The sequence below is a fragment of the Lacerta agilis genome, chromosome 7 (genome assembly GCF_009819535.1).
Source record: "Lacerta agilis isolate rLacAgi1 chromosome 7, rLacAgi1.pri, whole genome shotgun sequence".
In the NCBI taxonomy this organism is placed as follows: Eukaryota; Metazoa; Chordata; class Lepidosauria; order Squamata; family Lacertidae; genus Lacerta; species Lacerta agilis.
Window position 1 is genome coordinate 41,852,501 of NC_046318.1, and position 27,981 is coordinate 41,880,481.

Sequence of the window (27,981 nt, forward strand, 5' to 3'; positions counted from 1 at the left end):
TTTTACCTAGACACCTTTACTTAAACCAAGACATTCTTTCAGATTTCTAGTTGGTTCATACTCCAACCCACCCCACCTCGAAACTTGAAATATGCCGTTTTTCTTGCATGTGTATATGTTGACTAAAATGATTTTTTTAAAATAAACCTACTTGCAAATCAATACCATATGTGTGAGAATGTGTGCCTTGGTTCTATTTCTTCTTTGCAAATAGTGAAAGTGATTTAAAGAATAGGACTGTCAAGTCTTCTGATGCTGGAATGTACTTGAATGTACACTGGAATGCACTATCTCTTATAGACAGATATTTGGCAAGCAGGCAGGCTATTATACTTTAAATGCACTTATTTAATAAGTACATTCATTCTGAAAGTATAAATAATTTTGCAGGAACCTTGTTAGGGGAAAGAGAAGGAACATATTCACCAACATGAATTAAATATCCATTCTAATTTTCTTCCCTCTTTCATAAACTCCAGTCTAGAGTAATAAATTGGCATATTTCCCACAAAAGGCAAATTGTGTCTCTTCTCTTTCCAGGTCATCCGCTATTACTAATAAGTTATAGTATGAAAACTTCAGGCTAATGGTATGGGCCCAACAATCCTGAAACGCTTTCTAATTTTCTCAGTGGTCTGAAAGATTTGTTTTGACATTCTCTTTCTGATAATATGTTCAGAAATGAATTACAGCTTTTAAAAACTGTATTTTTAATACTTTTTTTTTAAAAAAAATTAAAATACTATTTGCACCTACAAAGATTCCCAGGGAGCCCTACTGCTTCACTCGCAATGGCTGCATACAGTACTTTTTCTGGGGGGACTTGGGAGTACACATACCATGAAGCATTTTGTGAATCTAAGTTTGGCCTCATTGAGGGACAGTATTTCAATATGAGTAGGAAAATGAGAGTATCCCTAAACATTTTTTTTAAAGAAAAAAAGCACTGGCTGTATATCTTAAAGCAGTGTTTTTCAACCTTTTTTTGGGCAAAGGCACACTTGTTTCATGAAAAAAATCACGAGACACACCACCATTAGAAAATGTTAAAAAATTTAACTCTGTGCCTATATTGACTATATATATAAAGTAATTTTCCCACGGCACACCAGGCAACATCTCGCGGCACACTAGTGTGCCGCAGAACAGTGGTTGGAAAACACTGTCTTAAAGTTTCCTGCTACAATCTATTCATTCCAGAAATGTTCCTGGGGCAGTGAGGAGGTGTCCTGCTTTTTTGTGCTACGTATATTGAAATAGTGCTGCTTTAGATGGCACTGGGGATGTATTGCAGAAGAATTAACAAAGTAGAATGGTGTGTGGATGGATCAATATAAATCCACTACGAATGCACTATTATTGCATCAGTGACATGTTGTGGAGTATACTGCAGGGGGCGGGAACCATTCTAGAGGCGGCCATTGTCTTACCACTAGGAAAACTATCTCCTCAGTCACGATTCCTCATACCTCATTTGGTGGGGGCACCTGGAGTGGAGTCTTTGACAATGAACTCAGAGTTCAGGTAGGCTGACAGGAAGATGCAATGGTCCTAAACTGTAAGTTTAAGTAATGAAAATTACTTAAAACAGAAGGAGGCCTCAATTTCTCTGGGTTATGGCCAAGTCAGTCGTACTCAGAGTAGACCCATTGAAATTAATGGATCTAAGATACGCATGAAAATAATGGGTCTACTCTGAGTAGGACAAACATTGGATACAACTCTCTGCATCCAAAATATTTATTGTGGCATATAAATATTTGTATATGTTACACACACACACACACACACACACACACACATATATTTGCTCTATTTCAATGATTTTGGTAGTTTAACTTTACAGAGATGAAGATGATGCCTTAGTTGTGAAGCATCATAACAGAATGCTTGTTTTTCATAATCACCTTTAATTATTTGGATCCAAACTAAATTGGCTGAAAGTAGTGGAGTTAGTCAAGACAAGTCCTATTGATTTCACTGGGAACTAAGATCTATTAAATTAATCTAGATCCAACCTGGTGTCTGTTACTTCATTGATTTGCTATGTGAGTAATGGAATAGTAAATCAGACTTGGAGATATATAATATAGACAATGTAATTATGGACTCTACCCTGTTTTTGGTGTAGTTTAACTAGGTGGGTGGTATCTCTGAAAGTATTGTTATAAGTTGCGGGTGGGTAGACTGTATGCTTATAGGAAGAAACATAGCATTGTATTTCATTTGGCAATCTAATGCCCACTTTTGGAGAAACACGTGTCACTGGGCTCAGTAGGATGCACTTTATTCCAAAGTGCATAGATACATAGATTTAGATTGTTAGAGTAAAGGTGATTTCACTTTATTTATTGGATTTTGTTTCTTTTAATGCTGGATACAGAATAGTAGACAAAGGCATCCCACATATTTACTATCATGAGGATTAAATGACAATGGGAAAACAAAATGTTGGCTTATCTATATTTAGTGTAATGGTCAGCTGTGGCTCCAAACCTTTTCCTCTCTGAGTATAGCCTCTTAAGATAAACAAATATGACTTTGGGAAGAGTTCTTAGTATACAAACTTCCATATGAGACCACTTTCTAAGTTTTTATACCTGAACTTGATATTTAAATAAAAAAATTAAAATGCCATAAAATGAGTGATGGGTGAGATTTTGTTCTACAAAAAGTTTTGTTTTTTTTAAGTTAAACACAAAAGCAGTAAATGTTGTGTTGGCTTTAGAGAAAAGAACAGCATGTGTGCACATTCAAAATGTGAAGTAGATGCTGGCAGACAAGACACCCTCCTGGAGCCTTAAATTGGCCTGTTTATTGGTTTATCCCTGTATAAGCTGAAGACCCTAGAAACATAAAAGAGACAGACATCCTCAGTAAAGTGAACAAAAAGCACAACCAAAAACACAAACCTGGGGGGGGGGGGGGTTGAACAACTGACAAATCTTCCTGTTTCATCACTTGTATAATTTAATTCAAAATAAGTACCGGTAATCAAGATTACAACCTGCCTCAAATGTAGTTAGTAACAGATACCTGTACAGGAAAAATGTTTAGTAGCTTGTTTAGTGAATTGTCTGTTGCATATATCTGCCTTCATTATATATTCACATACGTTCATACTAACAGACTCACAAATGTTTTGTGTGGTTTCTAGAAAATTTATATAAATGTAAATAATTGTTTGATGGTGACCAGTGCAGAGATTAGGTCAACAGTTCAGATTGTTATTTTCACTTCTCTGTGAAAACTTCTCACCATATTTAGAACACTGTCCCCTCTCCAATTACTGTAGATATTTCCACCTCTTTTCCTATTAGTCCATTTGGATACCTTCAAAGCCTTTATTTTTATTTGGCCAGTAAAATTGGATAGTGGTTTCCATTGAGAGTGGCACAGTTCTGAAATAACCATTTTCTGCTTCAATGTTGGTAGGAATGGGCCGATCACGTTTATACCTCATACTTTCTCCCTCTTGTCAGGGCTAGTTTGCCTGCACTATATTGCAAAGCATTAAGCATTTTTCACCAGGCAGGCATGCACCATCACCCCTTTCATGTCAGATAACTGACATTTATTTGGCAAGCGCTTTACCTTCAAACCTCAGCCCAGAGTCAAATTTTCTTTTGCACTGGGTCTGCTCCAGTTCAGGTTTGATTTAGTTCATAATTCTTGGGAAATGTGTGATTCCAAATAAACATATATGTTGCAGAAAGGGGCGACTACTGCCAGAAGAAGCTACATCACTGTCTCTTCTTCCATGATTTCAGATCTATGACATTACTGGAGTTGCATAGGTAGACCTTCTGATTCTAATGCAGTTCTGAACAGGCATTTCATCTGGTCTCTGGGATGGTTTTTGACATAAAATGGAACATAAAATGTGTAGATGACTTCTACACTTTTTTAAAGCATGGGTGGTGCTGGACAGGCTGGAAAATGAAGTGCAGTCACCCAGTCACCCATCAACTTTATTTCCCCTTTCCTAGAATGCCTCTGGGCACCATGTGGGGGCTCTTTGCTAGCTTTTCTGTTGGTTGGTTGGTTGGGGAGTGTTTTGTCCGGGTTGTTTGAGGGGTATCTGTGTGTGTTTGATTTGTATTGGGCTATTAGTAGTAGTAGTAGTATTTACCCATCCTTCACCCTAAGGTCCCATGGCAGGTTACAGCAATATATGCAGCTGTTTCACCTGTTGTGTTTTGGAAGAAGGTTCTGGACATCACCTGTCGTTCTTCTGTGAACTCAGTATTCTGTGATGCCTACCACCGTTTCTTAGATTTCCAAATTTGCCGCTCTGTTCCAAAAGGTGGGGGGGGGGGTCCCCTGAGCTACAAGATGGATCAATAATATGAGTCAGATCCTTCTGCAAAACAACCATCATAAACTCATTTCAAGTCCTATAGTTGCCTTAATATCAATTCATTAATCCACATAATTCATTATTTCATTGGGCAATGTGCTTTTCTACTGTTGCTGTAAGCTTGTGCATAAAGGTACTTCCAAATGGGGTCTTAATTTGTAAATGGGTTGTTAGCAACAGATGTTTTAAATTTAGATTTTCTCTGGAAAAGCTACATTTGGATTAAGTGGCGATAAGCCAATACAGGGTGGCATTTTGATGCCATCAATGTGCACACATGAGGAACACCAATCTCACACTAAACACCTGTCTGGAAGCATCCCACGACTAAACCGTAAAAGGAATATTAATTAAATCTCCCTTTATCCTCTTTAAAAAAAAAGCTATTCTAAGATGTAAACCAGAAAATCCAGACAGCCCTCTGGTTTAGACTTGTGAATTAAATCCATCTCCTTTTGACAGCCACATACATGTGAAATTGTAGTATTTGAACTCCCCACCGAGTCCTGAATTTCAAACAACCATAAATAATTCAAACCTAAACTTATAGTCAGCCCTTTTTGAGATTCAGGAATGTCACTGTTCATATATTTATGAAGTGCAAGAACTTTTGTTATAAGGAAATGGTGGAAAGGAGATATTTCTAAATCAAAACTGTTTGTGCAGTATTAAACATTTTAGAAGGAAATAGTTCCATGTGTTTAAGATATTTTGGCGTATTGCTGCAAAATATATCTATACAGGCACACACATGCTGCAGTTTCGTTGTAGCTAAGGATTGAATCAGACATGATGCTGATGATCCATAATTAGAATCTCCTGGAGGTTTTCAGTATTTAAAGCAACAAAGCGGGGGAGGGGGAAAAATCAAATTAAGGCTGTTGTGCTGGTACAGAGGGATTAACCCTTCCTTCCCACTTGGGGCTCATCCACATTTCCACTTGCCCTGACTCTTGCCCCTGGGGAAAACCCACTGGCTACTGCTGAATAGGAGCAAATGTCAATCAGGTGCTCTCCAGATTGACATTTCCTCCGATTTTGCACTAAAAAGCAAGTAAAACCTCTCGGACCCATGCTTTCTAGGCAAGGGATAAGCAGAAGGATGAATACGCCCACAATATTTCCAACTGAAATTCTGCCTATCCCCAGCTGATATTTGTCCCATAGAAATACTGTACGTTCTTCCTCACTCACACTGTTTCTGGGTGTGGATTTCAATCAAAAAAAGTATTCAGGGGGAAAGGGTTAAAATCCCCCTCACCAGGATCACAGCCTTAAACCTGTTCACAACACACACACACACACACAGAGAGAGAGAGAGAGAGAGAGAGAGAGAGAGAGAGAGAGAGAGTCTGTAACTGCTTTAAGCTTTAAAAAGTGATAGATTGTATCACAGGTTTCATGCCATTTTGTCTAGCTGAGGTCTGAGCCATAAATCAGAAAGTGCCCTGATGGTTAAAAAAGAAAAATGAAGTATAAGCTGGCATTTTGGTGATGGTAATATGTGGTGGTGGTGGGGAGCCTCTGCAAAAATTGCACATGTGTGCATGAGTAGCGTTTATTCTACAGTAAACTGGAAATACTGTACATTTATATGAACATGGCTACTTTTCTCAACCAGTGACATGTTTTGAAATATTGCTACAAAAGGAAGGCTAGTACAGTAAAGTGGGGCCCCCAAAACAGAGTAAATGTTAGTCAAACAATTTCCTGTCAGTTTTTTAATCATACTATCCAGATTTCAGTAAGGTTTTCTTTTTCTAGTAGTTGGTAAAAACAATAGGTACCTGGTTTGAAGTTCTAAAACAGAAATGGGGAACCCGCAGCCCTACTGATGTTGGGAACATGCAAAGTTGCCTTACACTGAGTCAGACCATCTAGCTCAGTATTGCCTACTTTGGCAGGCAGCAGCTCTTGTTGGTCTTCTATCCCCATCAGCCCTAGCCAGCATGGGAGTGTGGAAGTTGTACTCCAACAACATCTGCAGAGCCACAGGTTCCCCACCCCTGTTTATAAAAGCGTGGTGACGGTGTGTGATATTAAAACAGATACCTGCCATTTATGCTTTGTAATAGCTATAAATAGTCAATCCGCAGACTACATCATCATGATTCCTCCCAACATGTCAAGAGAGTGTTTGGCTGTATTTCCCTGAGAAAATGCATTAAACAGATGAAAAGAATCTGTATGCTCAATATTTGAAGTGGGACCAGATCCCATTCCTTAGCAAAGCCATATGGCTGTAATGTATCCAAAACAGAATATCCATCCTTAAGCCATATTTTGTTTCCATAGAATCTAGTGGGAAACCTTCCAGGGATTTCCAGAACAAGCAAGCACAAGCTCTAATTTTTGTCAATAAAGGTGTCATATTCAGGTTTTAGAGCATACTTAATTATCATGCTTATTTATATAATTCTCAAATTATTTCTCTTATACGGGAGCTTTTACAGAACAGCTTCGCATGTAATATAAGCCAAACCATGGCTTAGCATGAATGTGTGAGAGGTCTTGGAGAGCGTATTGTTGCCACGATAATCCTTGCCCAGTCGTCCTGCTACTGTGTTGCTGTGAGCTACCCTACGGATTGACTTAGTGTGTTGCCCAAACCCAGGCTCATGGTTTGTCTCCTGCAGGCAAACCACAAATTGTAAACACAAGAACACATCTTTGTCCTGCAGCACAGTCCTGATGAACCCCTTCTCTTCCCTTTGCTTCAACCTGAAGCTGCTGTTTCTCCCAGTACAGAGGCTGCCATTTTTTTCCAGCTGTTGAATATTTGTTTAAGTCCCCTGTTACTAAGCAACACCATCTATTCATATCTGGACAACACAGATCGGCCTAACACCTTACTGCAACACACCCACAGTTAAAGTACATTCGAAGCACATGACTTTCATGAAAGAATCCTGGGAACTGTAGTAGAAGACTTGTGCTTCTAATGCATGGTGTAGATGTGACCAAATGGCGAAGACTACACTGTGAAGATGAGGCCAGGCACAATGTCATGTGTATAAAATGCAGGTATATGCATGCACAATGCAAAAATTAATAAAAAAAAATATTGGGGAGAATGCAGCATATTCACAACAAATAGCCTTAGGGGCTAGTTATATGAAATAAATAAAGTACGACTGGAGACAGAGAACGTAGAACAGACGTCTAGCACATGGCAAAGGATGGAAATATACAGTAGAAATCCACTGAGAGACATCTGTGAATGCTAGACCAGGAACAGCAGAGACTCCTGCATGATTTCAGTGTGAGTCTGGCCCAGTTGTCAGGGGCAAAACAGGAAACCACATATGTGGTTTAGAATGTCTGGAAACAGGGACATATAGACAGTGTTTGCTACAGTACCCAAGCTCAGTCGAAGATGGGAAGGTTATTATTTCTGCAGAAAGTTCAGAGAACCTCATGCCCAACCTCTTGGACACCAATGACTGGGAACTTTCTTAGGAGGCACTGGTGGGCATGAACCCTTCCCACGCCTCTTCCTTTTGAAGAAGGTGAGGACAGGGCCTATCCTGTGGGGCCATAGAAGGATCACATCCACAACCTGAATCTGCAGGAGTCACTGACTGGCCACTCACATGGAATAAGATAAGCCATGGAGATTTTGAATCCAGAAAAGGCACAGGAGTGATGGTATGAGAGGGGAGGGCTGAAGAGCCCCAAATCTCCCAGAGCCAGATGTAGGTCTAAAAGGGTTAAAAGTTATACAGTGAAGTATATTCATACAGACTGTATTTAAAGCAGTCCTTTGGAATCTTAGGAATGTATTGTGCTTATGTGAGGTTTTAACCTTCCTGCAAAGAAGCAAAAATGGTGGGGGTCCTGGAACGACAAAACACAGAGAAGAAGCAGATGTTCGTGGCATAAATTGCATTGTATCCTTCCATGCTATTGTGAAGAGAATACTTACCTCCATTTTCAAAATTCTGTAATGATTATATGCTGTAGAAGCATATAATCACAGTATTGTTTGCTTTGAACTGGTATTTGAATTTTAACCATCCTCACTGTGTTTTTGTTTGTTTGCTTTGCCCTCTTAGGGTTGCTTAGCCACAATGCTACAGTCAAAAACACAACTGGCAGAATTTCCCTGTCCGGGGATTCCCTGTTTACGAATTAACCTTCCATCCACAGTCCCAGCTATTTCTGAAGTTCTGAATGGTGTTAAGTTGAGTGGGGAAGAGGAGTCATCAGGTATTAGCTGATAGGAACTTGGTTTTATTCAGAAAGAGTCCACCTCCCAGGATGAATTGGTACTACAGCATTGTTTAAATACCATCATGTGAGACGAAACAAAAGGTCATGACTCTTATGTTTATAACTCTACTATTTACCCCAACACATAAATTGTTACCAGACTCTTAATGGCTTTAAAAAACAGTGCAAAAGCACTTCATACAAAAAGGGCATTTCAGAGTTCCGCAATGCTGTATATAGAAGGCACTGCCTTATAGTATACTATAAACAGCAGGCTAACAAATCACGGCTGTAGTTTGCCTTTTGTTTCTTTTGCAACCTTTTCGCAAACTCTTAAGAGCCATTGCAAGCAAACAATCAAAGCCACAGGAATGGAGACAGTTGGGAAGAAGCATAAACTGATGTGGTTACTTCTTAACTCGGAGGGGTGGTGGGTTGCATTCTCTGGGTAAGTAAAGCTTGTCAGCCTTTTCATTACTACAAGCCATAATTTCTGAGTCACTTGCTTTACAGACTCTATGGCATATTCACAGGAAAGCAATACCTGTTCCTCAACCAATTCGGTTAGCATTCATATTTGGCATATGGTAAAGTGTCTGTTAATAAAGATTTCTTAAATCATACAATTAGAAGACCCTTATATAAAATTTGGGAAAGTCATCGTTGGTTACTTGAACCAAAAACACCCGGGTGGGTTTCACCACCAGAGGTTATAGGAATTAAAAAAAGTGAATATGGGAAAGATCTGGCCAACTTATAATGTGTTAGTAATAAAAGAACAAGGTATATTAAAATTAAAAGCATATGAAGAGATTAAGGAGCACTGCAGTAGTTGGCTTCAATATTATCAAATAGTAAATTTAGCCTATTTAAAGAGGACAAAAAGAAGGGATTCAAGCAGGAGATCTCAAAGTGACAAAAAGAATTATTACAATCAAATAAAAAGATAATATCAAGAATGTACAACCTACTAATGGAGTGGGAATTAAAAGACGAAGTCATAAAGGAATCAACAATAAAATGGTCACAGGATCCGGGTAAAACAATTTACCTACAAAATTGGGAAAGATTATAGACCCAAGATATAAACTTTACCGCTTGTTATTTGATAAGGGAAAATATCATGAAAATGTGCCACCGATGGTATATTACACCAGTGAAATTGGCCAAAATATATAAAAATTATTCAAATAAATGTTGGAGATGTAATGCAGAAGTGGGAACCCTAATTCATATTTGGTGGGGATGTAGGCCAATAAAACAGTTTTGGACAAGGATTCACGAAGAATTGGGGGGGGGATTCAAAATCACAATTCATAAAAAAACCAGAAGCATATTTATTAGGATTACTAACAGATCCATATTCCTGAAAACAAGAAGGATATATTTTTATATGGAACAGCAGCAGCAAGATTACTAATCGCAAAAAAATGTAAAACAACAACAGTACCAGAGTTATCGGATTGGAGATAAAAAAAATTGTGAATTCATGAGCATGGCAAAATTAACCGAGTCGGTGAGAGGAGGTTCCATCCAGAAGGTTAATAAAGAATGGGAATGTGTCAAAATATATATGGAAAAGCTTGGTAAGGTAAATTAATTATTACCAATTAACATTAGCAGTATATCGCAAGGGGAATGAATAATAATAATAAAAGATTGAGTTTATTAAAGATGTTTAAACAACACAGAAGAATTAGGTAATATAAGAACAATAAGGTGAGGGAAGTAAGGAGGAGGGGAGGGGGGAAGAAATATCAAAGATTAAAATAATATAGGTATATTTGCTGAAATGTATGTTTTTCTTTTTTTGTATGTATTATTATGTCTATTAATAAAGATCTTTTTAAAAAATTTAAAAAAGAAAGAAAGCAATACCTGTTCCAAGAGAAGCTAGACTTCTGCATTCAGTCTTGCAAACCACTTCCCTAGTTGAAAGAACCAGTGGCTGCCTTGCTAATCAATCTACTTGCTTTATCTCAACAAACCATTGCAGAACAATTCTGGAATGCACCTGCAAAATGATTTCAAATAGTCCAGCATGGATGGACTACTTAAAAACTAGAAATATACAATGGTTCTCACTAGTTCTTTAAATATGGCAAGAAGCAACTTGTTTAAAAGCTAAAAAAGAAAAAAAGAAAAGAAAAGGCAGGTATTCTTCCCAGCACAGCCTGACCTTTGTCATCCAGCTATACTAAAGGCCAAACAAGGCAATACTGTATACCATATGCATGAATCACTTTTAAAAGTAAATAGTAGCCATGGGAAACTTTACCCAGATCAGGACCTGGGGTATAGGGGGCTTTAATCTTTTCTTTCCACTTCTGCTGTGGTCTCGACCTAGATTGGTGTCCCCATACTTTATGCATTGGAAGTAAATTCCCCCATTTGTGCTAATGGAAGCTTCAGTTGCAATGAAAATAGCAGTTTAAGGGGTATCTGTATTGGGACCATATGGGGAGGGGGAGAATTATGGTGACCTAACTTCCCACAAATACCATGGATCCAATTCAGAACCCTCCTACACCTGCTATTTATGTTTAGGTTGCTTACTGGGGCTGATGGGTGTTGTAGTTTAGCAACATATTGAGGACCAAAGGTTTCCCACAGCTGATGCAGAGCTCACCCTGCTGCAGCTTGATTTGCAGCTCTGTAGCTATACTTGATTGAAAACCACAGACCCTGCCCAAGTGCTCCATGTCTATGTCTATATAGGAATACACATAATACAGAACATTTTTAAAGGAACAGATACATCACAGATTGAATACTAGTTTATTCAATAGGTTGCGTTTTGTTTTGTTTTCAAAATGGCATTTTCTAGTGATGAAACAGCTGTTTTGAAGTTGGAATGTGCCTGATGTGCATGGACTAGGCCAAAAGCACTGCATTAACTAAACATACTCTTTGGTATTAAAGTGGTAGCAAAAGAGGAGGAATTCAGGCATACATATTTGCAAGCAGAGTTGATAAACTGCTGGAATGGTCCACTTTTAACTTAGTTTTTGCACTAGGTTCTTTATCTGGGATTGCCATGATGCATTCACATCGTTTCTACAGAGAATCCTTGGTCCTAAAAATTAATTACAGCATCAATCTGTCCAGCATGGACTCACAAAACATTGTTTTGGGGTTTCAGAGCTACTGTCTTTTTAATGAATAGCTTCTCCTTACTATTTTCTTTTAAACATCCTTCTCCCTCTGTGCTTAGTTGTTTCCTTCTGTTTTCTCACATTTCCGAATCAGTCAACAGTCAACTCCTGTTTTATAGATCAGTGGTAGAGCACCCACTTTGCATGCAAAAGATCCCAGGTTCAATCTCTGCCCTTTCCAGAAAGGGCTGAGAAGGACCCCTTTGTAGAAACCCTGGAGAGGTGCTGCCAGTCAGCAACCACAGGACTGAGCCAGATAGTCTGACTCCCTAGGTTCCTGTGTGAAAGAGGGGGACCTTTCCTCCTCTTTGCAGCCAGAACAATTGTTCATAATTTTTAAATTATTATTTCTTACCTTTGACAGCACAATTGCACGAATAAAAGTAAAGTTTAAAAATTCCCATTTGCTCTGAGTGCCAGTTCAAGAATTCTAGACCACACAAGCAAACTAATTACAGTGGTAGAAGCCACTTTAAAGGGGGGGGAGAGAGAGAGAGAGAGAGAGAGAGAGAGAGAGAGAGAGAGAGAGAGAGAGAGAAGGAAACTACTAATTGAAGAAACAGTTGCAGGAAGAAGCCGAGCATTTGCTATGACTTACTTCTGAGTAAACATAGTAGGATTCCACATGGAATGGAACTGCCAGATTTTTTAATGGGGAATTTCATTCTATATCAAGTTCTGAGTAAAACCAGCATTTTAATCCCAGTTGTGGCTGACAGTGGAAAAGCAATATTGCAGCAGTTCTAAAGGACCCTAGTGTGGAAGCAGCCTAAGATTCTGTAATTTTGTAAATGACAATCTGCTTGTTTGACAACTCTTGATCCAGGAGTCCTTGGCTATGGAGTTCATTGCACATATGTTCCCAACTTGCTCATCGACCACCACAGATTCACCTATGGTGATATGCAAGCTTGGGATGTGCAACCCCAGTCAAACAAACCAAACACTACAACAGACTTGGTGACCAAGTGTGGCTCTCCAGGCATCTCTATTTGGATCCTGGGATTTCCCGCAGTTCATGTGCTCCCCAGGTCATGCCCTGCACTGCCCCTGTTCTGTCCCCTTCCTGAGTGCTTTTGCCTGACTGGCACTGGAATTATGAACATGTTTGTCTGGATGGAGGATAGAATAGGTGTTAGTTAGAGATACATGGGTGTGAGTGTAGAAACCTCAGACGTTGGTGTCGTTGGAATGTAGCCTCCTGTACAAATGGAAGAATCACATCTATTGCTCCACCTACTTCCTTCTCTGGCTCCACCAATCGTGGCACACAGCTCTTGGCAGGTCACTCATCTAGCCTTTGGCCTGAAAGATTCCCGAACCCCTTCCTTACAAGCTGGAAAGCACATTAATATCACCTACCACAACAGCTGCTTTAGAACCAAAGACTAACGGTATCTCCAGAACTTGGGATTTATGTTAATGGAAAAACATTTTTGGTGGGGACAGGGTTATGTAACGTCATTGGGTTACAGCCAGAGTTTGTTCCCATTGAAAACGAGTTGCATAAAGTTAAGTCGTGACTCATTTGTCCCTTTGATTTCACCTAATTAAGTCTGAATACCTCCAACCCATTTTTACTATATAGATTGATTAAAAAGGGAGAGCGAGACAGAATTTATCAATAGGTAAAGTAACACCTGTGATGAAAATAAATGTCTTTGTGTTACTTGTGAAGACTGAAATAACAGGATGACTAATTTAACCTGGTGTGTGTGTGTGTATGATAATCATAGTTTACTGGGGTCATGTAGTCTTATCTCTTGTTAAACAAGCATATTCTACAATGAGAGTGAGTAATAGTCTACAAATAGGTTTGAACTTTTTCAGTTAATCAGTAGTGGGTCAATTATTTCCAGTGTGATGAATTTGAACTACCGGTAAATAAGTGAGCATTTCCAAGAGGGGAGGAGAGAGAGAGAGAGAGGATAGGCATTGTTGTTGAGAGTGGGTTTACACACACAAATGTGGTTTGTATTTGCATTGAGTGGATTCTCTGATACATACCTGAGGGTTTTGATATAGTGCTTGCACTGAAAGTAAGTGAGATTGTTTGTCTGCTGGATGAGATGTCTATTCTTGATGAAATTATGGATGGAACCAAGGGGGCTGTTTATGTGAACACACACACACCACACACACACACACACACACACACACACTTTTGGGACACCTGCCACTCCTGTACCCAAGAGAACTGTAAAATAATAAGACTGTGAAAGCAAACTCGCTTTTAAAAGCTTGGGAGACTAAATGGAAAGCCACGGGGTTGACTGACAGGCTTCCTGAGCTTCATTTAGTGATCCCTTCATGAATCTGTTTCAAGACAGAGGTACAGCTTTATTGCACAGTTTGACACTCTAGAATGGGCCATCTTAGTTAAAAAGCTGTGAAGTGATTAAATCTGATAGTGGGGGGAAACCCATGAGACAAACTTTTTGGCAGTTTTCTACTTCATGTAGAGTGCTTCAGGTCAGAGAGGTCCTGTAAATAGCCCAGTAATGGCTGGTTCCTCAGCAGGCATAAGCATGTGCTTTGAGTTTGCAAAATGATTCAGGAGCATGCTGTGAGATAGCTACTGATAACAAGCAGATGTGAAGCGTGCTTTTCAAAGTGGGGGGACCTAAGAAAGGGGAACTACACTAGACATTAGTTGAATCTGATTTTGGTAGGCATGATATAATTCCCATTATAACTGCTTTTGGCATTAGTGTAAGCTTTAGGGACAAGGAGAGCAAATTTGAAGGGGAAGAATGTGTCCCTTTCCTGCAGATATACGAGACCAAAAATTGCATAGGCATTTAAATGGGTTCTTTATTTATGATCTTATCTCAAAAGATTATGAGAAACAGTTTTCCAGTGACCTATAAAAGCTTTTCTTTCTGTTTTATACTATACTGAAGCATTTTAGTAATGATCCATACCCACTGCCACTTTAAAAGCAAAAGTATGAAAATCCACCCTTGTGCATGTATGTGTGTGTATACTCTAAAAGGCTTGTGTGATTTTACCAAAAGGAACCTTTCTAAATATGTTCTGTACTAACTCCTTCTAAAGCAAACATCTCTGGCTTTGCTGGCTGAAGGCTCTGCGTACTTCATCTGCACCACAATGAAGTTCCACAGTGTGCTGATTCACATGATGGGAAATGAAAAACCAGACTTCTTGGCACATTATATAAAGAGTGAGTTGCTTCTTGGTGGCTTGGCAGTGTGCTACGAATGCACTGAACTCCAAGAATACACTGGTGGACATGGACATGTATGTTGTATGCCTGAACACATAAAAATAAGATGATCATAACCTTATGGGCCCAACAGCAAAAATTCTAGCCACTGTCCAGGAAACTGATGCAGGGAGGAGCACCTGTGACTAATTCACTCACACTCCATTCTTTAAAAACCATTTCAGGCTTGTGTCGCTCTCTGCCACTGCCATTTGATAAATCAAAGGGGGGGGGACAGGGACCAAAGCAGGTGCAATGGCTTAGTTTGGGGCAAATGTCAGAAGCCTGATGTTGAATGCTGCTGCCAGCTCTGTCTACGTTTGTACTGTACTTAAGAACACTCAGACTGAAAAACTGACCACATTGCAAAACCTGAGTCTTTTTTTTTTAAAACAGAGATCAACTGTTGCTCAAAATTGATGCTACATGCAAAGTGGGTGGTGTGCCCCCCCCCCCCCCCCCCAATTGCACAGTTACATTATATAGTGATTGCATCCTTACTGGATTCACTGTTGCAGGCATAGACATCTTCTTTTCTCTGCCTTTCTGTTTGTTCCTCTAGCAATGAACAAACTCAACTCTGGGGCTGTCTCATGTGCTTATTTAGACCCTGCAGCACTGCAGAAGTCTAGCTTTGGAACCAATTACCTATATACTCGAGTATAAGTCGACCCAAATATAAGCCGAGGCACCTAATTTCCCTACAAAAATGTGGGAAAGCTTATTGACTCAAGTATAAGCCGGTTCACCTTTGCCACTGTGGTAGAGGAGGAACGAGCAGCCCAAAGCAGCCCTTTGGGCTGCTCCTTCCTCTTCCTCCTTTGCTGCTGTGGAGCTCACCCCATCACAGGGTTTCGAACCGCCATTCTTCTGATCAGCAAGCCCTAGGGCTCTGTGGTTTAACTCACAGTGCAATGTTCCCTTGTGTTATACAGAGAAGGCTGGGATCCTGTCCTGTTTAAGCAGGAGCCAGGGAAAGTGAGCACCTGTGGGGTTTTAATACTTCCTTAACTGATAGGCTTTCTGCCTTCTGGGGTCTAAAGTTTGCATTTATGTGAGCAGTTCAGGAATGGAACAAGCTGCCTGGGGAGAGTAAAGAACCGCCGTTCTTGTACACTTCTTAAGGAATGGTTGACTTGAGTATAAGCCGACGGCAGCTTTTAAAGCACAAAAAGTGTGCTGAAAAACTAGGCTTATACTCAAGTATATATGGTATGTATCAAATGAATCTTCCACATCTGGGACAAGGAAAGTGGAGGTGCCCTCTAAATTTCCTAAAGTACACTGGATCCCCATAGCTCAGGGTTGGGAACTTGTGCCCCTTCAGATGTTGTTGTGCTACGACTCCCAGCATTCCTGGTTTGGGCCATTCTGATGAGAGTTGGGGATGGGAACAATATCTGGAAGGGCACAGGTTCCTCACCCCTGATGTAGCTCGTGTGAGCAAGCCAAACCACATGCTGCAGAAAAATGCAAAGAAGTCTGAGGGTTACTACCATGGGGATAAGAGACATTGTACAATGTTTCAGTACACATAAAATGGAGTTTAGTAAAGAAGCAGTGGGGGATCAATTCTCTGATAACCAAAGCTGAGTTGTAGCTTTGGGGAAAGATTAATCTTGCTGGGTTCCCCAACCCCCATTAGTGAATTGAGAAGAGGGGCATGTAATTGAATCAACACATCAGATTTTAGAAGTAATTGAGTGAGACATCAGTTTTTAGGAAACATTTAAGGTAGGAAAGCTACTGAACCAAGAACCAAAATAGAAATTAGACCTAAACATTTTAAATATATTCATGAGGAACCAGCAAATAAATCAGTAAAATTTAATTTTACATTTATTTTGAAAACACATTGCCAGGCAAGAGAATAATATGGCTGGCTACAAATCATATGTCATTTTCTTTCAGCATATTTTGAATGCAGAACAATTGTGTGATTGTTGGGGCAAAACCGTTTCAAACAGGTTGCAATAACTCCTAAAGGACAGAGTGAGATCTAAGAGTTTCTCTGCAGTAGAAGAGAAATCAGTAAGGCCCACAATAGACGCCCTATCCAGACTGGGGACCTACACTGGTTTTCTATTTAAAATGGCTTCCTTCTGGGTTGTTCTCTCTCTCTCATGAATGCTAAGGAGTGAGGGGGGAGTAGGAGTTCTTTTGAATTAGGCAGTTTATCTGTATTTATAGCTGAAAATGTATAAATAAAGACTATAAAGACTCCCTGCTATTTTTGCCGCAACAGACCAACATGACTACCCCTCTAGAAATAGGTAGATTATTATATTAAATAGAAATGCAGCAGAAAACATCAATTATTTGTTTTTCAGATCAGCAGAAGACAGGTTTAATTGTTTTGAACCCAGGGTAAATTTTAGCTAAATGTTTAGTGCACATTTTCCTCCAGGGCTAGAAAGTGAGATATTTAAAGCTAGAAGCTGTGAGGAATTTATAGATTATAAAAGGCAATTATGTTGACAGTTTTACCAGCTGATCTGTCAAAAAACAAATGACAAGGCAGTTTGTTAAAGTATAGAGACACATGAAACGTCAAGGAATCATAGAATCATAGAATCTTAGAGATGGAAGGGGTCCCAAGGGTCATCTAGTCCAACGCTGCTGCGATCTTACAATGGATGGAATTGTTTCTAAGATCATTATAAAAAGGGCAGTCAAGGAGTATATTAAGCTGCCTAGAGTAGCTCTGTGGCTGCCAAGTAAAAAAAAAAACGTTTTAGAATGCTTCCTGGATGACAAACTAATGTACCAAAGCAACAATCAGCAAGACATTTATTAAGAGATGGCCCTGTCTATCCAATTTGGAATGAAAAATTCACAGGCGATATCCTTCCATATAATTCTTTCTCTTTATTATAGTGTTTTAACTTTATTATGCATACCTTCCAACATTTCTCTGATGAAAATAGGGACATCCTATTCCATAATAACAATAATTTTATTATTATTTATACCCCACCCACCTGATTGGGTTACCCCAGTCACACTGGGCAGCTTCCAATGTGTATAAAAACATAATAAAACAGAAAACATTAAAAACTTCCCTATACAAGGGTGCCTTCAGATGTCTTCTAAAGGTTTTCTAGTTACTCATCTCCTTGGCTCAGGGGGTCACATAACTCCATACCCTCCAAAAGTTCTCTGATGAAAATAGAAACATCCAAAGGAAAAGCAGGATATTCTGGGGTTACTGAGCTATACAGTGGTACCTCTGGTTACGTACTTAATTTGTTCCAGAGATCCGTTCTTAACCTGAAACTGTTCTTAACCTGAAGCACCACTTTAGCTAATGGGGCCTCCCACTGCCGCTGCGCCGCCAGAGCATGATTTCTGTTCTTATCCTGAAGCAAAGTTCTTAACCTGAAGCATTATTTCTGGGTTAGCAGAGTCTGTAACCTGAAGCGTATGTAACCTGAAGCATATGTAACCTGAGGTACCACTGTATAGTCCAACCAGGGGGGATGGGGAGTGAGGAATGTTGCACATGTGAATAATATATGTATGCCTCTCTGGAGGACTGGCATTGCCTTCACATTGCTTGCTGTTTTCATAACAAATGCTCTGGTTGACATCCAAACAATGTTAAGCCCATTTTAAGTCACATGATTTTAGTGGGAGACGGCCAATCATGTGAGTAATTCTCCCACTGGCATCAGTGGACCTTAAAAGTGTTTAACTTTGGCTGAATAGTGCTCATGGAATTCATGTTCAGAAGTTACAGCACACAAATTCTTTATGATGGTGATGGCAACTGGTGATCTTCACCATTCCACATTCACAGCCATGTCTAGAGAATATTACTCAAATTAAAATGACTTTTCCTGTTTTAAATGTTGCATTAGCAGTGCAGTCCTAACCTCCTGACCAGCCCTGTTGGGAATAGGTTGGTGGAGTTATCCTTCTGATGGGCTTGTCTGGCCTGTCCCCATTTGGGATTGCTCTGCCCCATATCCATATTTGTGCTTAAAAATCCACTTTGGAGTTTAGAAGCCTTTGGTGAGATTGCGTTTTTGCAAGCCTCGCCGTTTAAACTGGCAGTTTAAAGGCTATCTGCCCTAGGAGTTTAATTGTCTTGGCACATTTTTGTGGTTTGACATCCTGCTGTAACAAATCTGTGCTTTTCCTCAAAATGAACTATAGCAGTCTTGAAGTCCATGATGTTTGGTTAACATGGAATTCAGACACTTTGTGTGCGTGTGTTTTTAAAATTCCCCCATGTTGTGGTTGAGTCTCTTTCTTCTGTCCTTTCAATTAAGATATGTTGTATTTAATGAGCCAATGTGGTGTAGTGGTTAAGAGCAGTAGACTCGTAATCTGGGGAACCGGGTTCGCGTCTCCACTCCTCCACACGCTGCTGCTGGGTGACCTTGAGCTAGTCACACTTCTTTGAAGTCTCTCAGCCCCACTGACCTCACAGAGTGTTTGTTGTGGGGGAGGAAGGGAAAGGAGACCGTTAGCTGCTTTGAGACTCCTTCGGGTAGTGATAAAGCGGGATATCAAATCCAAACATTTCTTCTATCAAATCCAATTAAATGGCTAAGGCTGCTGAAGTGTGTAATTAGGCTTTTTATCTATTCATTCTGTGTCTCTGGCCTACAATGAGCAAGAGCAAAGTCATAAGTAAAATGACTGGGTTATTAAAAAAAAAAAAGTGAGAGATTATGGTCAAACTGGATAATGGGGTTTCTTCCATTCAGTGAAAAGGTTTGTATACAGTACAGTACATACAACCAGAAGTATTTCCTTTTATGAAACTCTTCCAGAGAAAATAATGGCATCCTTTTGGGACACTTTATTATGTCAGATATGGAAGAAAGGATTAATGAAGGGATACAGCAGTTGAATCGGTGGTTTTGCAAACGAGATCTTTCCTGCCCCTTCATGTGTACAGAGCTTTAAGAAACTGGGTCAATGATTTTCAGAGGCACTGATGGAAAAGACAAATAAAAATCCTATTGAAATTCAGAGGCATGGGTGCATTTAATGTTAGCCTATTTCATGAGGTTCCCACTGGCAACAGTTTCCCTCCCCTTTGCACATATTTTTATTTTATCACATTATTCCTTTATAAATGAAAATCTTTCAATAAAATATCAATTAACACCCCACCACCCTTTTTGGCCCTAATAGTCAGTACTTTCTAGAGCCAATAAAATCTATTTTAAGCTGATGAAGACCATCATAACTGCCCCCAAACTCTTTCCCCACACACCCTGCTAAATGATAATCTGATGATCAGAACCGGAGTTTACATTTGGGCCTTGTCTTGATAAACAATCCAGATAATTCATTTCAACAGACTCTTTAGAGCTTTGTTGCTTCGCTTTGCTTTGCTTCATGTTGAAGATAGGATATTATGTTTTCACCTAAGATAGTAAAGCAAGGCTCATAGAAATAACTCAATGAGACTAACATTCAAAAGAATGACATATGAGATGAAATTTAATATATTAAGGAATCTGCCTCCTTGAAAATCATCCCTCTCCTTCCTAAAAAGGGGCAAAATGTAGCTTTTTTTCATTCTTGAGGAGTAAAACTGTTTATCTGCAGCTCCAAAAGAATCTGCAGATGGAGACCCCCCACATGGGAACAAAGTCCCTGGCCACTGGAATGCAATACTAGAAAAACAAATACTACAAAGGCTAGTAACAGGAGGATGTCTTTCTAGCTTGTTTTTGTGTGACCATCTTGGCTCCCGGAGAAAGGGGGTCCCCAAAACATGTGGACCAGCTGGATCCCTTTGTACTGAATTTCAGTCTGTTTAGCCAGATGTCTTCCCAACAGTGACGAAAAAAACAGAGCTCTTATTATAATAAGTCAGGAAACAGAAAAGTGTGTCAAGTGAAAGGAGGCCCATTGTCTCCCATCTGATATTTATTAAACGTTGTTTAAGTCAGCAATGAGAAATGTGCAACATCCGGAAGTGACCCCGACTCTCTGGTATGCTCAACCAGTGACAAAAGTCTGGGAGCAGCTCAACATTAAAGCCATGTGCTCAGATTGCATAACAGAGAGTGCAAACCATGGAACGGTAATAACAAATGAAAATCTGATGCAGACTAAGCTCAGTTCTGCCTGACTTAATGTATGACCTCTAAACAGAACAATGTATATGGTACTAGTCTAATGAGATGTCAAAGATGATTCTTGCATGCTTCTTTTTTCATGCAGAAAAGTTTCTTTTAATATCAGTTTTTTTTAAAAAGCACCCTTGTGTACGCACATATTATAAAAATGAATATATCTGCTTTTTGAAATGCTGCAGTTGTGTTAGCTGTACAGTATTCAGATGACATTTAAAGCTAAGTTTTAGCATTGCAAGAATGAGCCTAGCCTTCCCTCGCAACCCCCATATTTATCCAATGCTCCCTGCTGCAAGGAAGAGATCAGAAGGTTCAAGTTATGTTTCAGATTAAATGCAGTTTAGATTTGCCACCAGAGCCCTATAGTGTATAGTGGTTAGTGAAAACAAGCTAGCTTCATAAAGTTCAATTTTAAGTTACCTGGTTTCTAGTAATCATAGTTAAAATTAACCAGTTTGTTTGGATTTGGATGATAAGACAAGCTGTGGTTAATATAAAAAACAAATAACAAAGTGAAAGTTTCCAAACCCATCCTTACCACAAGGAAAAGGCGAACGCCCAAGTCCAGTAAGGAAACTTGGCTCATTCTAAAGAATAGGGTAGCATTATGCCTGAACCCCACTGGTTTTCCACTAGTGTGAGGGTACTTAAACTGTGTTCTGTGCACAACTGGTAGTCCACTAGCTTTGTTCAAGTGTTCCACAGCATTTCTGTAGCTGAAGAGTAGTTGAAGATAGCACACCTATCAGATTATTTTTATTTTTATTTTTAATTGTCTTTTATTTCTTTGAATTGGTAAGAAAACTAGAAGAAATAACAGAGTCAATAAAATACAAATTTTAAATATCATACAGCATCTAATATAGGGCATTATAATTGTTACAACAGGCAGCAAAATCATTATTTCATCTGCCAAGACCCTCAATAACTTCAAGTAGTCCCTAGGCAAGAAGGTTTGGGAGCCACTGCACTGGGGCCTTCATGGAGCAAAAATGGCTCCACAGTTCCGCTGTTTTTTCTAACGGAAACCTCCAGAGAGCACCAGATCTTATTGAAAGTATCCTGAGAATGCTTACTGTCATGGTCAAGGACGCAGACTTGAAAATTTAAAAGCTTAACAGAATAAGAATGAAAAGCACCTGAAAAGCATTCAGAGTGAAAAGGCCGAAACATGAAAAATGACATACAGGTAGAGTTAGATCTAAAATCTTCATTTTCTTTTGCAGGCATTCAAGAAGGAACACAATGCACCAAGTGTAAAAGCAACTGGGCACTGAAGTTTTCCATCATACTGTTGTATATATTATGTGCCTTGTTAACAATAACAGTAGCCATTCTTGGATACAAAGGTATATATTACATCTATAACAGCTGCCTTTTGAGTAGGAATCCAAGAAAAAGGGATAAAAGGAAATATTTATAAATAAAAGGATTTTTCAGATTCAGTATGATATGATTTCAAAAAAGGCTATTCTGATATATATTTCAGTATTAGAACTGTTATTTTCAAAGACTTATTAATATACATTCATCCCGATCTAGACATATTTACTTGTAAATAAGAGCCTGTTTATGCAATTTATGAAATTCTGGATGGCAGGCTATTAGGGAATGTGTACCATCTGCGCACACATGAACTTAATTTATGCAATCCTTAACCTATCCAGACCTTTATTTTTTACGGATAAGGATCACAGAAATTAGGAATATATGTATATGTCCCAGGCCACGTTATTTCATATGTATGGTGAACTGCACACAAACAGTCCTTGAAATACTACCAAATACAGAATTTCCAGCCTTAGACTATGTTGATTACCAGGGAACTGACTTTCATGTAAGTGTGCTTTGGAAAAGGAATGTAGACTTCGGGAGACAACAAAATTCTTTGTATGGAAGAGGTTAACATATATTCCACTGGGAACTCCATCCAGGTAAATCCTGTTGAAATCTATCATGGAATATTACATCCGTCTTTGCCAACCTTCATGAGGATGGAGCCTTCATTCCAAAACAAATATATTGTAATGTAATTCCTGGAGATATTTTGTCCTAAGGAATTTTGTGATCATGAAACTTCTGGTAGCAATTGGCCGGGTCACTAAGAGAATGAAATTGTCAACAATATTTAAGTGTGGTTGTTTTTTTTTAACCCCACACAATATCAAATGTTTGGGGTGGATAAAAACTTTTAAAAACTTGTTTTGTTCTTGGTGCCATTTCAGGGGATTTGGCAACAGAGACAAGGCTTCCCATGGTGGTGCCATGACTCTAGAATTGAAATGGGGAAAGTCAAGCTCTCTAATTAGTTTATGCCAACTCTGTTTAATGATGGAGTTCTTTTGAATTACTGCTAAAATACTGTTTTTATTGTTCCAGTTGTAGAAAAAATGGACAATGTTACTGGAGGAATGGAAAATTCACATAAAAGATACGCTGAGAAACTCACAACAGTGGAGGGTGACCTGAAAAAATTGGGTAATTCATATGCAAACAAAAGCAGTATGTTAATTATTGTTTAGTTTATTGACTGATCAGATTTCCTTGTCAGTTAATTAGTACTTAAGCCCTATTCAAGAGCAATAGTGTTGGTTTTTCAATGAAGAAACCTATATTGTTGGAACTATTCCCAGAAGGGAGGAAATATTTTGTGCCTAATCTCTTGCAGAAACCCAGCTTGTCCCACACATAGGGATGAAGGAGAAATCAAATTCAGTTCACATTTAAAGATTAACCTTACCCAGTTTGCACTTTCCAAAAGAATTCACAAATTGAAACGTAGCCATCCTTCAAAGTTTGCACTTCTAAGAATTTTGCAATGCAGTTCTGCAGGCGATGCCGTTCTTCATGTGATTCATTCATATGTACTCTAGAGAAAATTGGGACCTCTTATGGTACCAGTGGCACATAAGTGCACCATTGCGTTTTATTTTAAAGAAAAAGGAACTATCAGGTTATGTTGTCTTAAAGGAAAAGGAGCCATCATTCTGTTCTTCTAGAGTTAAAAATCAGCCATATGCCAAAATATTTTTGGTTTGTTTCATCCATTGAATTAATTCTGAAAAAGAAGCAAACTCTATTAAAGCAAAGTTCCTCTGCTAAATAATAAGATACAAAAATCCCCCCTGAATTATTATTTTTTTGCTCTCTTTTTTTTTAGATTACCAAGCTGCGGAGAAAGCTGTGAGCACCAACACAGAGCTTTCAAGCTTCAAGGCTGACATTCTCGCCCTCCGCCAACAGCTTCATGAGATTTCAGAGAAAACAGCAAAGAACAAAGATACACTGGAGAAGTTGCAGGAGTCTGGGAACATGTTAGATGAGCGGCAGAGCCAAATGAAAGGTGTTTTGGATAGCAACTCTTTCATGATTTTAAGTGTCAACAAAACTCTACAAGCTTACAATGGCTACATCAACGACCTTCAGAAAGACACGAGTAACATTCAGACAAGTTTGCAAAGTCAAATGCACTCACATAACATAGTCATCATGAATCTGAACAATCTCAATCAGACCCAAGTTCAGCAAAGAGATCTTATTAGTGCTTTGCAGAGATCTGTGGATGATACAAGTCAAGCTATCCAAAGGATCAAAAGCGACTTTCAAAACCTTCAGCAGGTTGCCCTCCAAGCACGGAAGGACACAGACTGGCTCAAAGAGAAAGTGCAGAATTTGCAGACATTAGCAGCCAATAACTCAGCTTTGGCCAAAGCTAATAATGATACACTTGAGGATATGAGTAGTCAGCTTAGCTCATTCAGTGGACAGATGGAGAACATCACCACTATTGCCCAAGCCAATGAACAAAGTTTGAAGGAGCTCCAAGAACACCATAAAGAATATGAAAATGGAACATCTGCCAAGTTTAGCCAGCAAGAAGACCGATTTCAAAACTTTGAGAAAGATATTGTCAACATCATTAGTAATATTAGCTACACGGCTCATCACTTGCGGACACTAACTAGCAACCTCAACGATGTCCGGACAACATGCACAGATACTCTTAGTAAACATACAGACGAGCTGACTTTTATGAACAACACATTAGCAAATATTCACCTGGATGCGACTGCTCTCAGGATGCAACAGGACGTGATGAGGACAAGATTAGATATTGAAGTATCCAATTTATCTGTAGTAATGGAAGAAATGAAGTTGGTAGATTCTAAACATGGCCAGCTCATTAAGAATTTCACAATACTACAAGGTGAGAAATGTCTCAGATAACCCACTGTACATGGTGCCAAGATACTGACTAGTAATGTTTGTTTCTCCCTGCAGTGTTAATATCATCATAAATCATGGCCATGGGTGCTAGTGCAAGTGGGTAGCACGGCTCACTCAGCCCAGGCTGTACAATTACTGTTGTGCCAAAAACCACAATATTTCTGTGTCCCTCTGTGGATTGCTTAGGAAGCACTTGTTCTTTGGGGTACTACATCTTGAACTTTCCAGTCTGGTGCTATCTGAATTTCTGGGACTGAACTACTGAAGTGTCCTTACTTTTTCTTAACACTAACTTGGCCAATGGTTCTGCAATATATTCTGTAATGTGGCTGCATGTGCTTGTTTGATAGCCTACCATATTCTAAATTGTACTTGACTATGAACCTTGTACATCACCCCCTTGATTAACTTGGCTACAGAATGAATACATGGTGTTTGTTTCATAGAGTGTATAAATGTCTTCTTATAAATGACAGTTTCTGCTTTCTGCATGTCTGCCTGTGTTCTCTGTAAGTTTGTTGTTGGTCTGAGTAGCTGAAAAGGAAATAATACTGCATATGCATGAAAATGGCTGAATATTTTATGCCCAATCTGTTAAATAAGTGAAATGTCAAAGAGAGGTCAAATGTGTGAGATAGGCCTTAAAACTTTAATCAGTGGGGATTCAAAGCATATTTATTTTTGAGGTGATTTTAACTCAATATATTTCTATGCCCTCTCCTCCAAGTGGTTGGTTAAAGGTAAATAATCAATTAAACACTCTTCAAGTTCTACTGTAGGATTTCAAAAAGTTGGAAGATGTGCAATGCCAAGAAATACCAAGAAACACACACAAAATCCCAAATGAAACGGGATGTCTGTACTTGGGGGCAGGGGGTGATTAATGCTAAATGCACATTTTCTGAACAAAGTCAAATAAAAAGTAGATGAAAAGCAGCAGAAGGGAAAGTCGGGCATTACTGACTGCTTGCCCAAACATGCATAAAGGACATTGAAAAAAAGTTAATACTTTGATAATGTAGAACTACGTTTCACGTTAAATGCAGGAATTAAAGGCACCTATTGATATGTGGCACTAGATGAGATATAGTATATATATGCTATTGTGGTGGATTTTGCAGCACAATTATGTGGAAACCCACTGTTTCAAGTATTTCAAAATTTAATATAACTTGTGGATTAGTTTCCACTCACAGAAGTAAATGTAAGAAGAACTAAGTATTTTCATAAATTAATGTTGACCAGTTGATCTTGACCTTCCCAACCTAATTTGCAGCTCAATATTCCCAAAAAAATTACCTATCCTCTTGCATTTGCCTGGAATTGAAATTTTCTGAAATTAATTACCATCTCAGTCAAATCACTGGCTTTTCTCTATAGGAGTTAATTTTTAATACATAAATTAAGGAGTGTTTCAGCCCTGAAATACCAATTCCTGCTTAGGTGGAAATGAATGGAAAATATTAGTTGCAGTGTCCCCAAACAATTCAGTTTTAGCAAAAACAGTAACAGATAGTTAATGCTATGTTCAGAACATTCTGAAATAGCCACTAAAATAAGTTTTTTGCTGGTTTTTCATTTGTTCTGATTATCAAGAATTTGATAGGTACCATATCAATAGACATATTGGATACTATGAACTATGTATCCATTTGTTAACTTGGGCATACTTCCCGGCATGCAGTATGTGTGCAATTATACCATAGACAGACCTTCAAAAAAATATGCCCCAAAGCTAACAGAGGTAAGTTTTATCCTCCTTCTTTAGTAATGGAACTGGGGATTGTCCAATGCAGCGGAAAGGTGGGAGATTCAGGACTGACAAAAGGAGGTACATCTTCACACGGCATAGAATTAGAGAATTCATTACTACATGATATACTTGAAGGAAACCAACTTGGCTTCTAAGGAGGATTAGACAAATCCATTGAGGATGAGGCTATTTAATGGCTACTAGTCATGATGGCTATATGCTATCATGTCCCAGGCATCTGGTTGTCCGCTGTCAGAACAGGATCCTGGACTAGTTAGGCCTTTGGTCTTACCAGCAGGGCTTATCTTATGCTCCTAAACCTGTTTCAGTCTCTTTGTCCACATACATACACACAGTCCTTGGTACTGTGATGCATTAATCCAGTATTTTTACTGTAATTTAATTTTAATATATAGAACTGCCATATTAACTTTCCCCTCATGTTCAAATTATTTCAGGACCTCCAGGCCCAAGAGGTCCCAAGGGGGACAGAGGGCCCCAAGGGCCTACTGGCCTTACTGGGCCCAAGGGACAAAAAGGAGAAAAAGGTGAACCAGGACCACCAGGACCTCAAGGTGAAAAGGGACCAATTGGACCAGCCGGACCACCAGGTGAAAAAGGCGGGAAAGGTTCCAGAGGTTCACCTGGATCCAAAGGCCAGAGAGGTTCAACAGGGAAGACTGGTCTGCCAGGACCTAGTGGAGAACCAGGACTACCTGGACCACCTGGCAAAGATGGCCCCCCTGGCCCACAGGGCCCCCCTGGACCACAAGGTCTACAAGGAATTGTTGGGGAGCCAGGAATACCTGGTCCACGTGGGTTGCCTGGTCTGCCTGGCGCACCTGGAATGCGTGGACTACAGGGCCTACCTGGACCTCCTGGCCCACCAGGTCCAGGAATACCGGTGGCACTACAAAGCGAGGCTAATGGTAAGCTCTTTGCTCACA

At 39.3% G+C, this 27,981-nt stretch overlaps 1 protein-coding gene across 3 annotated transcripts in view; it reads left to right on the forward strand.

Annotated features, from left to right (window-relative positions):
- COLEC12 (collectin subfamily member 12) overlaps nt 1-27,981 on the forward strand; it is a 79,045-nt gene that overhangs the window by 44,955 nt on the left and 6,109 nt on the right. For 2 of the 3 annotated variants that reach the window (XR_004427028.1, XM_033154999.1), the window contains exons 3-6: nt 22,281-22,403; nt 23,434-23,532; nt 24,215-25,261; nt 27,493-27,963. Coding sequence is in view for 2 of the 3 variants with exons in the window: in XM_033154999.1 (XP_033010890.1) it covers nt 22,281-22,403; nt 23,434-23,532; nt 24,215-25,261; nt 27,493-27,963 (1,740 nt within the window). In the remaining variant the exon portion in view is untranslated. Of the gene's footprint in view, nt 1-22,225; nt 22,404-23,433; nt 23,533-24,214; nt 25,262-27,492; nt 27,964-27,981 lie in introns of those variants that run through there. The other variant, XM_033155001.1, reaches the window with a different exon arrangement.